This window comes from Globicephala melas, chromosome 9, assembly GCF_963455315.2.
Source record: "Globicephala melas chromosome 9, mGloMel1.2, whole genome shotgun sequence".
Lineage (NCBI taxonomy): Eukaryota > Metazoa > Chordata > Mammalia > Artiodactyla > Delphinidae > Globicephala > Globicephala melas.
Genome location: NC_083322.1, coordinates 75,701,598 through 75,715,435, shown reverse-complemented (window position 1 = coordinate 75,715,435; position 13,838 = coordinate 75,701,598). Strand labels below are relative to the sequence as shown.

The following is a 13,838-nucleotide window of genomic DNA, read 5'->3' as shown; positions in this document are numbered from 1 at the left end:
ACTTGTCAGTCTTTTCCATGAATTCCTTGAAGATGAAACCCTTTTATAGGAACATTTTTGCGAAAGCATCAGAGTACACCCAGAACTGTCTGAAAATGACAAAAGACTTAAAAATGACCACAGTTAAAGATTTGATGAAAGTTCATAATAATGCAGTTGACAAGGAAATTTAGTTATTTCTGAGATATATATTTTCAAGTAATAACTAGAATTATGCCTTAAATATTATACCAGAACATATAAGATTTTTAGAAATTTCATTTAATGTCTGAAACATTTATATTAACATTTTCCATACAAATAACCCAAAGAAAGTTTAGCATTAGTTCTTCTGTTTGTTTGTCTGTTTATACTGCAGGTTCTTATTAGCCATCAGTTTTATACACATCAGTGTATACTAATGTCAATCCCAATTGCCCAATTCATCACACCACCACTACCATCCCCACCCCACCGCGGTTTTCCCCCCTTGGTGTCCATACGTTTGTTCTCTACATCTGTGTCTCAACTTCTGCCCTGCAAACCGGTTCATCTGTACCATTTTTCTAGGTTCCACATACATGTGTTAATATACGATATTTGTTTTTCCCTTTCTGATTTACTTTACTCTCTATGACAGTCTCTAGATCCATCCACATCTCAACAAATGACTCAATTTTGTTCCTTTTTATGGCTGAGTAATATTCCATTGTATAGATGTACCACAACTTCTTTTTCCATTCATCTGTAGATGGGCATTTAGGTTGCTTCCATGACCTGGCTATTGTAAATAGTGCTGCATTGGGGTGCATGTGTCTTTTTGAATTATGGTTTTCTCTGGGTATATGCCCAGTAGTGGGATTGCTGGATCATATGGTAATTGTATTTTTAGCTTTTTAAGGAACCTCCATACTGTTCTCCATAGTGGCTATATCAATTTACATTCCCACCAACAGTGCAAGAGGGTTCCCTTTGGTCCACACCCTCTCCAGCATTTGTTGTTTGTAGATTTTCTGATGGTGCCCATTCTAACTGGTGTGAGGTGATACCTCATTGTAGTTTGATTTGCATTTCTCTAATAATTAGTGATGTTGAGCAGCTTTTCATGTGCTTCTTGGCCATCTGTATGTCTTCTTTGGAGAAATGTCTATTTAGGTCTTCTGCCCATTTTTGGATTGGGTTGTTTGTTTCTTTAATATTGAGCTGCATGAGCTGTTTATATATTTTGGAGATTAATCCTTTGTGGATTCGTTTGCAAATATTTTCTCCCATTCTGAGGGTTGTCTTTTTGTCTGTTTTATGGTTTCCTTTGCTGTGCAAAAGCTTTGAAGTTTCATTAGATCCCATTTGTTTATTTTTGTTTTTATTTCCATGACTCCAGGAGGTGGATCAAAAAAGATCTTGCTGTGATTTATATCAAAGAGTGTTTTTCCTATGTTTTCATCTAAGAGTTTTATAGTGTCTGGTCTTACATTTAGGTCTCGAATCCATTTTGAGTTTATTTTTGTGTATGGTGTTAGGGAGTGTTCTAATTTCATTCTTTTACATGTAGCTGTACAGTTTTCCCAGCACCACTTATTGAAGAGACTGTCTTTTCTCCACTGTATATCCTTGCCTCCTTTGTCATAGATTAGTTGACCATAGGTGCGTGGGTTTATCTCTGGGCTTTCTATCTTGTTCCATTGATCTATGTTTCTGTTTTTGTGCCAGTACCATATTGTCTTGATTACTGTAGCTGTGTAGTATAGTCTGAAGTCAGGGAGTCTGATTCCTCCAGCTTCTTTCTTCCCCTCAAGACCGCTTTGGCTATTCGGAGTTTTTCGTGTCTCCATACAAATTTTAAGATTTTTTGTTCTAGTTCCGTAAAATATGCCATTGGTTATTTGATAGGGATTGCATTGAATCTGTAGATTGCTTTCGGTAGTATAGTCATTTTCACAATATTGATTCTTCCAATCCAAGAACGTGGTATATCTCTCCAGCTCTTGGTAACATCTTTAATTTCTTTCATCAGTGTCTTATAGTTTTCTGCATACAGGTCTTTTGTCTCCCTAGGTATTTTATTCAGTTTGTTGTAATGGTAAATGGGAGTTTTTCCATAATTACTCTTTCAGATTTTTCATCATTAGTGTATAGGAATGCAAGAGATTTCTGTGCATTAATTTTGTATCCTGCAATGTTACCAAATTCATTGATTAGCTCTAGTAGTTTTCTGGTGGCAGTTTTAGGATTCTCTATGTATAGTATCATATCTGCAAACAGTGACACTTTTACTTCTTTTCCAATTTGTATTCCTTTTATTTCTTTTTCTTCTTTGATTGCAATGGCTAGGACTTCCAAAACTATGTTGAATAATAGTGGTGAGAGTGGACATCCTTGTCTCGTTCCTGATCTTAGAGGAAATGCTTTCAGTTTTTCACCATTGAGAATGATGTTTGCTGGGGCTTTGTCGTATATGGCCTTTATTATGTTGAGGTAGGTTCCCTCTATGCCCACTTTCTGGAGAGTTTTTATCATAAGTGGGTGTTGAATTTTGTAGAAGCTTTTTCTGCATCTATTGAGATGATCATATGGTTTTTATTGTTCAGTTTCCTAATATGGTGTATCACATTGATTGATTTGTGTATATTGAAGAATCCTTGCATCCCTGGGATAAATCTCACTTGATCATGGTGTATGATCCTTTTAATGTGTTGTTGGATTCTGTTTGCTAGTATTTTGTTGAGGATTTTAACATCTATATTCATCAGTGATATTGGTCTGTAATTTTCTTTTTTTTGTAGTATCTTTGTCTGGTTTTGGTATCAGGGTGATGGTGGCCTCATAGAATGAGTTTGGGAGTGTTCCTTCATCTGCAATTTTTTGGAAGAGTTTGAGAAGGATGGGTTTTAGCTCTTCTCCAAATGTTTGATAGAATTCACTTGTGAAGTCATCTGGTCCTGGAGTTTTGTTTGTTGGAAGTTTTTTTTTCGGTACGCGGGCCTCTCACTGCTGTGGGCTCTCCCGTTGCGGAGCACAGGCTCCGGACGCGCAGGCTCAGCGGCCATGGCTCACGGGCCCAGCCGCTCTGCGGCATGTGGAATCTTCCCGGACCGGGGCACGAACCCGTGTTCCCTGCATCGGCAGGTGGACTGTCAACCACTGTGCCACCAGGGAAGCCCTGTTGGAAGATTTTTAATCACAGTTTCAATTTCATTACTTGTGATAGGTCTGTTCATATTTTCTGTTTCTTCCTGGTTCAGTCTTGGAAGGTTATACCTTTCTAAGAATTTGTCCATTTCTTCAAGGTTGTCCATTTTATTGGCATAAAGTTGCTTGTAGTAGTCTCTTAGGATGCTTTGTATTTCTTTGGTGTCTGTTGTAACTTCTCCTTTTTCATTTCTAATATTATTGATTTGAGTCCTCTCCCTCTCTTTCTTGATGAGTCTGGCTAAAGGTTTATCAATTTTGTTTATCTTCTGAAATACCAGCTTTTAGTTTTATTGATCTTTGCTATTGTTTTTTTTAATTTCATTTATTTCTGCTCTGATCTTTATGATTTCTTTCCTTCTGCTAACTTTGGGTTTTGTTTGTTCTCCTTTCTTTAGTTCCTTTAGGTGTAAGGTTAGATTGTTTACTTGAGATTTTTCTTGTTTCTTGAGGTAGGCTTGCCTGTTTTTCTATTGGCTATTTTTTTATTCTTATTGATTTGTAGTAATTATATTTCTGGGCACTGATCATTTATCAGTTATACAGATTGCAAACATTTTCTTCCATTTAACAAATTTATTTGGTAATTGAACAGACATTGTTAATTTTGATGTAGGCAGAATTATCCATCTTTTAGGTGTTTTGCTTTTGTGTCTTGGATGATCTTTCTGTGCGTTCCAGCTATATTTTAAAATTTCCAAATTTGACATACAATTAACAAGCCTGATCTAATAATTTTATTACTGAAAGCCACTCTCCCAGAAACATGTGATCCGTGGGCTGAATTCAGCCTGTGGCCTGTTTTGCTTGGATAACAGAGAATTTACATTACTATTTTAAAATCAGGAGACTTCACAGAAACATATGGATTTCTGGTTGAATTCACACAAAAATTCGGATTTCTGATTTCTTTTAAAAAAATAAATCAGGGCTTCCCTGGTGGCGCAGTGGTTGAGAGTCCGCCTGCCGATGCAGGGGACATGGGTTCGTGCCCCGGTCTGGGGTGATCCCACATGCCGCGGAGCGGCTAGGCCCGTGAGCCATGGCCGCTGGGCCTGCGCGTTCGGAGCCTGTGCTCCACAACGGGAGAGGCCACAACAGTGAGAGGCCTGCGTACCGCAAAAAAAAAAAAAAAAAAAAAAAATGTTGCTCAGATTTTTAACTCTCTGTTGATTCAACTTCTCAGGTGGTTTTCTTGCTTCCCTACATGCTCTACAGTCATCCATCCTGTGACTTTAAAATTCAAGTTTGATTTTATCTCACTTTGGCTTAATTCTTGAATGGTTTCTTTGGGTCTAGAATAGAGTCCCAGTTTTTTAGTGACGGTCTGGATTTGACCTTTGCCTGTCCCTTCAGCCTTGTCCTGCTCTTCCTCCCTGTGCGTCCTACACTCCTACCCCATTTTTGCTTGCAGTTCTAACATGTTATCTGTGATCTTTTCATGTGCTCATGCTTTCTGTTTGGATTGCCTTCTCCTGCCTTGTCCACTTTTAAGTAAGAATTCCTCCTCGTGCTTTGTTTCTGTTCATAGGTCACCACAAGGTCACTACTTCCTATTTTATGTCCTATTTCATGATTTCCCATTCTCTTTCTTCTCTTCATGGCCCAAGGACTTAGACTCCTTTAGACTCTCTGTATGCCTCATATTTATCTTTATTATATTGATTATTAAATTGTATTGAAGTCATTTATTTCTGTGTTTTCACATGCAGATGGAGCTCTAAGAGACTACTTACCAGGTCTATTTTTTTTAATTCCCTCTGCTTAGTACAAAGCAGAAGTGTGTGTGTGTGCATGTGTGAGTGAATTGAGTGATTAGGCCACTCCTATGCATTAGGAAATTTTATTTAGAAACATAAGATACATATTAGAAGTGTAACATAGATTGGTCAGATTCTGAATCTTAGTGAGTTGGAGCCTGAAAAGAGATGTATTAAAATTTGCAGTAATCCAGTAAAGAAATAAGAGGTTGGGACTTTAAAATATGGGACACTCTACATAAAATAAACAATAAGGTCCTACTGTATAGCACAGGGAACTATATTCAGTATCTTATAGTAAACTCTAATGGAAAAGAATCTGAAAAAGAATATATATATATATATATATATATGTATAACCGAATCAGTTTGCTGTACATCAGAAAGTAACACAACATTGTAAATCAACTATACTTCAATTAAAAAAAATTTTTTTTAAAAGATGGGATAAATGCAGAAAATGTTTTGGAGATAAAATTAATATGAATTGGTAACTGGATTTAGAAAGAAAGGAAGCTGTTAAATGTGACTGAGTAAGCAGATAGTATTGTTAACAGGAGGAGGCAACAGACGAGGAGGTACCTTTTCCATTTTTTTCTTGTTTTTAATAATAGCATTGATTCAATTCACACACCACACAGTCCACCCATTCAAAGTGTACAATTCAGTATTTTTTAGAATATTCAGAATTGTGCTGTCATCTCCACAATCAATTTTAGAACATTTGTGTCACCCCCAAAAGTAACCCTGAGCCCGTAAGCAGTAACTCATTTGCTCCCCAACTCTTACCCCGTCCATTAGCAGACATTTCTCATATTTCCCAAACACTTCCACCCCACCAGCCCTAGGCAACCTTTCTGTCTTTCACTTAATCTATCTCTATGGGTTTGCCTATTCTGGACATTTCATATAAATGGAGTCTTAAAATATATAGCCTTTTGTGTTTGCATTCTTTCATTTAGCATATATGATGTTTTCAACATCCATCCATATTGTAGCATGTATTAGTACTTTCTTCCTTTTTTGGCTGAAAAATATTTCATTCTGAGGCTGTACCACATTTTATTTAATCATTCATCAGATGGACATTTGGGTTGTTTCCACTTTTTGGCTGCTGTGAGTAATGTTGTCTTGGACATCTGTGTATAGGTTTTTGTGTGGACATGTGTTTTTATTTCTCTTGGGTATATATACCTAGGAGTGGAATTGCTGCATCATAACTCTATGTTGAACCATTTGAGGAACTGCCAAACTGTTTTCCAGTATGACTGTACCTTTTTACATTCACATCAGCAGTATTTGAGGATTCCGATTTATTTTCATTCTCACCAGCGCTTGTTATTGTCTGCCTTTTTGATGGTAGCCATCCTAGAGGGTATGAAGTGGGATCTCATTGTGGTTTACAGCTGCATGTCCATAATGACGATGTTGAACATATTTTCATGTGCCTGTGACCATTTGTATATCTTACTTGGAGAAATGTCTATTCATATCCTTTGCCAATTTTTAATTGGGTTATTTGTCTTTTTTATTATTGGGTTGTCAAACTTCTTTATATATTCTAGATATAAGTCCCTTATCAAATATATAAACTACAAATATTTTCTCTCATTCTAGAGTTGTTTCTTCACCTTCTTCATGGCCTCTTTTGAAGGACAAATATTTTAATTTTGACCAAGTCTAATTTATCTATTCTTTTGTTACTTGTGCTTTTAGTGTCATATCTTAGAAACCATTGCCTGATCGATCCAAGGTCATGAAGATTTATACCTATGTTTTTCTTTAAGATCAATTTTTAAAAAATTTGTATTAATAAGGAGGGGTCAGGGAGATAATTTTTAAATTCCAAATTTAATTGGGGATGTTGACAGAAATTGAGGTAGATATATCCAATAAGCATTTGGAAATTTGGTACCAGAAATTTAGAGAGAAAATGGGGTTGAAGTTAGAGATTTGGTTGCCTCTTATATAAAGGTGATGGTTGAAGCTATTAAAGTAGTGGATGAAATTACCAAAGGAAAAACCTTGTAGAAGAGGTTGGGGGAGGCCACTGAGAGAAATTTGGTGAAACACACATTTGACAGTGGAACGAGAACAAATGGTTAGTGAAAAAGACCAAGTAGTCAGTGAGTTAGGGAGACCACAGTGGAACAGTGCTACAAAAGCCAAGGCAGAGAGAATTTTAATATTGACTCCTGGGTGTTTAAACACTGCAATGAGGAAAATAAGACTGAGATAAAGCTGCTGGATTTTATGGGATGCCATTGGTAACATTCAGAAACGTACTTTCAGGATAATCACTGGAGGACAAAACCCGATTATGGTAAATTAAAGAATGAGTGGGAAGTAATGAAGGCAGAAACAAGATTGTGAGGACATATCAAGGGTAGAATATTTTAAAAGTGTGTGATTCTGAAATATAAACATTGTTAATACAAATCTTTTAAATATCAGAAATTGCATGTGTAGCTGAAAACAGGTGCATAGGTAGCCAAATTAAAGGAAAAGAGGGGTTATTTTAGTTACCAAATCTGTACCTCTTTTTTTATATGAATAGAGAAATTATTTTTAAACCACTTTTGAGGTATGATTGACATACAGAAAGCTGTACATATTTATTGTGTACAACTGGATGAGTTTGGAGATAAGTATACACTGATGAAACTATCACCACAGTCTATATCCTAAACATATTCATTACCTCCAAAGGTGTCCCGCCCTCTTAATTTATTTTTAATAATTAATTTTTTTGTGGTAAGAACACTTACGTTAAGATCTCCCCTTTTAGCAAATTTTTAAGTGTACAGTACAGTATCATTAACTACAGGAACTATGCTGTACAGTAGTTCTCTAGGACTTACTCATCTTATATAACTGAAACTTTGTATCCTTTGACTAATGCCTCCTCATTTCCTCCTTAGATCAGCCCCTGGCACCCACCATTCTATTCTGCTTCTAAGAGTCTAACTATTTTAGATTCCACGTATAAGTGATACCATGCAGTATTTGTCCTTCTGTGTTTGGCATATTTCACTTAGGGTAGTGTCCTCCAGGTTCATTCACATTGTTGCAAGTGGTGGGATTTCTTTCTTTTTTAAGGCAGAATAGAATTCCATTTGTATGTATATTATCACATCTCGTTTATCCATTCATCGTTGAATATTTAAGTTGCTTTTGCCTCTTGGCTATTGTGAGTAATGCTGCAAGGAATCTGGGAATGCACATGTCTCTTTAAGATCCTGATTTCAGTTCCTTTGGATATATACACAGAACTGGGATTGCTGGATCATATAGTATTTCTATTTTTAATTTCTTGAGGAACCTCCATAGTTTTTTATAGTGGCTGCACCAATTGAGAGTCCCGCCAACAGTGCAGAAGGGTTCCCTTTTCTCCACATCATCGTCAACACTTGATATCACTTATCTTTTTGTTAATAGCCATTCTGACAGGAATGAGGTAATATCTCATTGTGGTTTTTACTTACATTTCCCTGATGATTAGTGATGTTGAGCACCTTTTCATATACCTGTAGGCCATTTTTATATCTTCTTTGGAGAAAATGTCTGTTCAGTCCCTTAGCCCATTTTTTAATCAGATTTGTTTTTTTGCTATTAAATTGTAGGAGTTCCTTGAATATTAACCTCTTATCAGATGTATGGTTTGCAAGTATTTTCTCATATTCTGTAGGTTGCCTTTTCACTTAGTTGTTAACTGTGCTGAAGCTTTTAGTTTGATGTAATCCTACTTGTCTGTTTTTACTTTTGTTGCCTGTGCTTTTGGTATCATGTCTAAGAAATGCTTGCTGAGGCCAATGTCTAGAAGCATTTTTTCCCATGTTTTCTTCCAGGAGTTTTATTGTTTCAGGTCTTACATTTAAGCCTTTAGTCTGTTTTGAATTGATTTTTCTGTATGGTGTAAGATAGGGGTCCAGTTTCATTCTTTTGTATGTGGTAATTTTCCCAACACTGTTTATTTAAGGGGCTATTCTTTTCCCATTGTGTATTTTTGGCTTCCTTGGCACCTCAGTTGACTGTATGTAAGTGGATTTATTTCTAGGCTTTCTGTTGTGTTCCATTGACCTGTATGTCTGTTATTTGTGCCATACTATTTTGATTACTGAAGCTCTGTAATATATTTTGAAACCAGGAAGTGTGATGCCTCCAGCATTGTTCTTCTTGCTTAAAACTGCTTTGTCTATTTGGAGTTTTTTGTGGTACCATATGAATTTTAGGATTCTTTTTCCTGTTTCTGTGAAAAATGCCATCGGATTTTAATAGGGGTTGCCTTGAATCTGTAGATCACTTTAAGTAGGATGGACTTCTTAATGGTGAGGATTTGGCAGTTACTATCTGACCTTTTATTATCCAACTTAAAATGTCATTTCAGGTTTAATACATTTTTCCTGGTGATTTCTCTCTGATAATGACTGTTTTTTTATGACGTGGTCCTTTCCCACTGAATATTAAAATGGCTATATCAGGGAGTGGGGAAAAGTTTCATAGTAAAAACTGGTGCTCTCAGGTGGTAAGGGAAGGGCAGCAGCTCATACCATATGGAGAAAAACAGTGAGGTAGATTTTATTCCTTAAGCATTCAGAATTTATCCTAGTTACTATGGCCGCCATATAACCACCAACTCTGTAAGCTTTATTTGTAATTGAAGCAAAATCAGAGTTAGCAAAGACAAGCAGGACGAGATAAGGCAAGTTGCTTCCACCATAGATGCAGATTGTTTGTTATAGAAGGCTTCATCTACTCCACAGGACACCATTACTTTCAAATAAAGGCGGAGGAATTTTGCAGCAAGGAATTCATTCCTTGAATGATAAAGTCACAGATAAGGGATGGCTACTAGTGGTGCGTTTTGAGCATTTATTAAGCTACAGTAGCTCACTTTCTGAGAAACCTGTGGAAGCGTTTAAATTGAGGTAATTTCTTAGCATATGTTATGAGGAAGTAGGGATGAAAATAAGCTGTAGATTTTTGATGAAAATTTCTTTGTGGAAGAACCCTGTTATTTACCTGCTATATGTTTAAAGATACGTGAAACTCATCAGACTAGGATTATAGAATGCTATGGGGGGAAATAATTTATCTTTAGCTAATAGTCTTCGTAATGATTTTAAGTAAGAATGGCATATGTGAAAACATTTAAAACTAACTACATGGTGTTTCTATTTTGGGGGTTAAGCCCAAGTATTACTTGGGTACAGAATAAGTCCTCTGTTAATATATACACATAGTTTTTAGTTAGATAAAATGTACATAATATTTGTGAGATTTGTCAACTATACTTACGGTATTAATAGGCCACATAATCACTTTTTAAAAAAATAAGATGTGCAGGAAATAACTCCATTGCTGTTGAGACCATAATCTCTTTCTTTGGATAATATATCAAAACATTTAAATACTTATAAACTTTATAACCTATTAAAGGCCAAAGTAGCTAGTGATCCTGCCTGTGCTCTTTTTGAATCCTCTTTATTTAATCTTCCAAAGGCAACTGACATACATCCAAAAGAAGTGCCATAGTGAACCTGATGGACCTGGGGTAGCAGCGTTAACTAGTGAGGAGCGAACTCGATGGGCTAAGGTTATAATTTACATTTTTCTTTTCTTTTGAGGTATAATTGACTTACAACATTATATTCAACTATACAACATAAGGATTCAATATTTGTATATATTGAGAAATAATCACCACAGTAAGTCTAGTTAGCGTCCATCACCATACAGAAAACTAAAAAATACTTTTTTTTTTTTTTTTGCGGTATGCGGGCCTCTCACTGTTGTGGCTTCTCCCGTTGCGGAGCACAGGCTCCGGATGCGCAGGCTCAGCGGCCATGGCTCACGGGCCCAGCTGCTCTGCGGCATGTGGGATCTTCCCGGACTGGGGCACGAACCCGTGTCCCCTGCATCGGCAGGCGGACTGTCAACCACTGCGCCACCAGGGAAGCCCTAAAAATTACATTTTTTGTAATGAGAACTTTTAAGATATACTCTCTAGAAGCTTTCAAATATGCAATACAATATTATTAACTCTAATTTACACTTTTGGGGTGAGGGTATGCTATTTTTATTTTATTTACATTTAAATTTCAAACACTGAGCTCAAGTATATGCTGGCCCTTTGTTCAGATTTTTGAAGTAAAGATAAATGGACAGACAGCTTTAAGTTTTAAGCAGCATTAAATACATTGTACAATATTAAACTATTAGAGAAAATCTAGGGGGTGGCATAACTTTATACCTTTTTGCATTTAGTAGCACAAGTATAGGGACCAGCCATGCAGTTGGAGGAAAAACCTGTTCAGGAGTCAACAGAGAGGTTCTTGAATTCACACTTTTCTTGATGCACCTTTTTGGTAACTTTCTGAGAACCTATTAAGATTTTTCTGGATATTTTGTATTTAATTTGTAACATTTTATTATTATCTCCTTGCCCTTTAGGCACGAGAATATTTGATTAGTCTTAATCCAGAGAACTTGACTATGTTAGAAAAAATTCAGAGCAGTTTACTGGTATTTTGTTTAGATGACGGCAGTCCACATGTAACACCGGAAGATTATTCTCAGGTATTCAACTATCTTATTTTGTTATTTCTTCCCACAGATTTTTCTGGAGGACTCTTGTGTAAATTGAACATGAGAAGAATTTTGTTACATGCAGGACTTTTTTTTTTTAAACCACTTTATTAAGGTATAATTGACATACAAAAAGCTGTACATATTTAATGTATACAACTTACTGAGTTTGAAATATACACCCATAAAACCACTGTGAAACATAATTGTGAAGACAGTTGTTTCCTGTATCTTGGAAACACCTTTTATCTTAGAATGGGGCAGCTAAGAAAAGAAAGTGCAAATACTAAGTCATAAAATATTTAATGCAGGCTTTTAAAACATTTTCTTAGCTATACACACACACACACACACACACGCACACACACGTATCAAATGAAGATTATACATAAATAATGCTCTGTAAATTCTTGCCACATTGTTTAGCTCCATTTAGACATCTTATATGTTGTTTAAAGAAGTATGTCTATTATTTGCTTATCAGATGTCAGTGGTTCCCAACCTTTTTATTGATCATACATACAGGAAATTTGCATAAGATGCTGGGCTAAATGAGATTTCATACCAAAGGTGACATGAGAACCTACCTATAACCCACACCAGTGGGCCTTGATATCTTAGTTGGTGAGGTCTGTCCTAAGAATTATATCATTCTTGTGATTTATTTTATCATTTGGTTTTATAGAACACACTGACTTTAGTGGATTTAAGGGTAATTGTGGCCTACTTTTTTTTTTCTGGAGTAATATGATTTCCTGGGAAAAAAATAAAAGGTAGTAGTCATATTTGTAGGAATCTCAGAGTCTTTTGAAAACACTGAAGGTACTTCATAATACATTCATCAATATTAAATGTTAGAAATAAAATAATATAGGATTGAAAAACCTTGTAGCTAGAAAACAATTTTTCCTCTTCCTTAGCTGCATTTGTTTTTAAGTAGAATCAACAAGCTTCTTGAGGAAGAATGTGTTTTCATGAAGTGTTGCTCAAACTTTTTTGCTGAAGTCTACAGTTAGGCATATTTAGATTGCAGCCCATTACACACACACGCGCGCACACAAGCGTGTGCACACTTACACACACATACATCATAGAAGTTTCACAAAACGTAATAATTACTTTGACTATCTGTGATGTACTCTGATATTTATGTTCTATTTTATTCTTTCTTGTAAAGAATGTTTACTGTGGTTTCATGACTCACTTATGGCCCAAACTTACCATTTGAGAAACTGGCTTAGTAGGATATGAATTCTTGAAATATTTTTCTTGTAACTAGACTTTAATGACTAAACTTATCAATGCCTCTTATCCTATTCAAGTTGCAAAAGCCTTGTCCTTTCAATTGTATATTCTCTAAACATTCATGAATGTTGTACCATCGTTCTCTTTTCTGGTAGAATTTCTTGGATTTTGAGTACTATTTAAAGTCAAGGCCAGAATTATTATCTCTTGAATATAATATTTTATTAAATTTTATTAAATTTGGTTTACCTGAAGAGGAAAAGTGAGATCATGTGTGTTTGTGTGTGTGTTTGTGTGTATTTAAGATATAAATACTTAAAAGCCAATATTAAAATCCTTTAAATTTGGAAATATTACATTTATTTTAGGTTGCTACAAAGGTTCTTACTGGAGATCCAACAGTACGCTGGGGTGACAAATCTTATAACTTGATTTCCTTTTCTAATGGAGTATTTGGCTGTAATTGTGATGTAAGTAAACTACTGAAATTATTTTTTCCTTTTACTCTTTTAGTTTAATTTAATGGCAGTAATCTACAATACTTATGCCGTCCTGTGGTAGAATAAGTAAACACTTATTTAGCTTTATGGCATTAGAGTAAAAGGTTTAGTTATGAATTCTCAGTGAAAATAGAGTATAGGACAAATTATTTTCATCTGTAGTAAGGATAACAGTGGTGTGTATCTACAAAGTGGAATTTGCATGCATTTTTATGTAGTATAAGCTCTTTTAAAATCCACTGTTACCTCTTGTTGAAAATTTTAAAACCTATTTTAAAAGATATAGCATTAGTATATGTTCTATGCACGGAGAAATGTATGTGGATATATTTCTACATTTACCTAGTAATTTTGTGACCTTGTTAAAAAAAAATGACACATGATCTTTGGAACATTATATACTTCTGGATATTAAAATGTCTGGTACTGAATTCCATTTTTTACCTTCTTCATAAAACAAACACATGCACACACACACACAACTTGTTTCTTTTCTGTTCTCCCATTTTTGTCTTTATTAGCTCTACTTTGCTATTTTCTGATGGACATTCAGGAGGTCTATGAACCAAGAAAATTA

General features: G+C 35.5%; 1 protein-coding gene across 9 annotated transcripts in view; it reads left to right on the top strand.

Annotated features, from left to right (window-relative positions):
- The window catches only part of CROT (carnitine O-octanoyltransferase), a 62,102-nt gene that overhangs the window by 18,701 nt on the left and 29,563 nt on the right, over positions 1–13,838 (top strand). For 4 of the 9 annotated variants that reach the window (XR_011377733.1, XR_011377732.1, XM_030857017.3 and 1 more), the window contains exons 8-10: positions 10,431–10,524; positions 11,382–11,507; positions 13,130–13,231. The exons of 1 other annotated variant lie outside the window; for it this stretch is intronic. Coding sequence is in view for 3 of the 8 variants with exons in the window: in XM_030857017.3 (XP_030712877.1) it covers positions 10,431–10,524; positions 11,382–11,507; positions 13,130–13,231 (322 nt within the window). In the remaining 5 variants the exon portion in view is untranslated. Of the gene's footprint in view, positions 1–10,430; positions 10,525–11,381; positions 11,508–11,544; positions 11,632–13,129; positions 13,232–13,838 lie in introns of those variants that run through there. 4 more of the 9 variants (XR_011377734.1, XR_011377736.1, XR_011377735.1 and 1 more) reach the window with 4 other exon arrangements.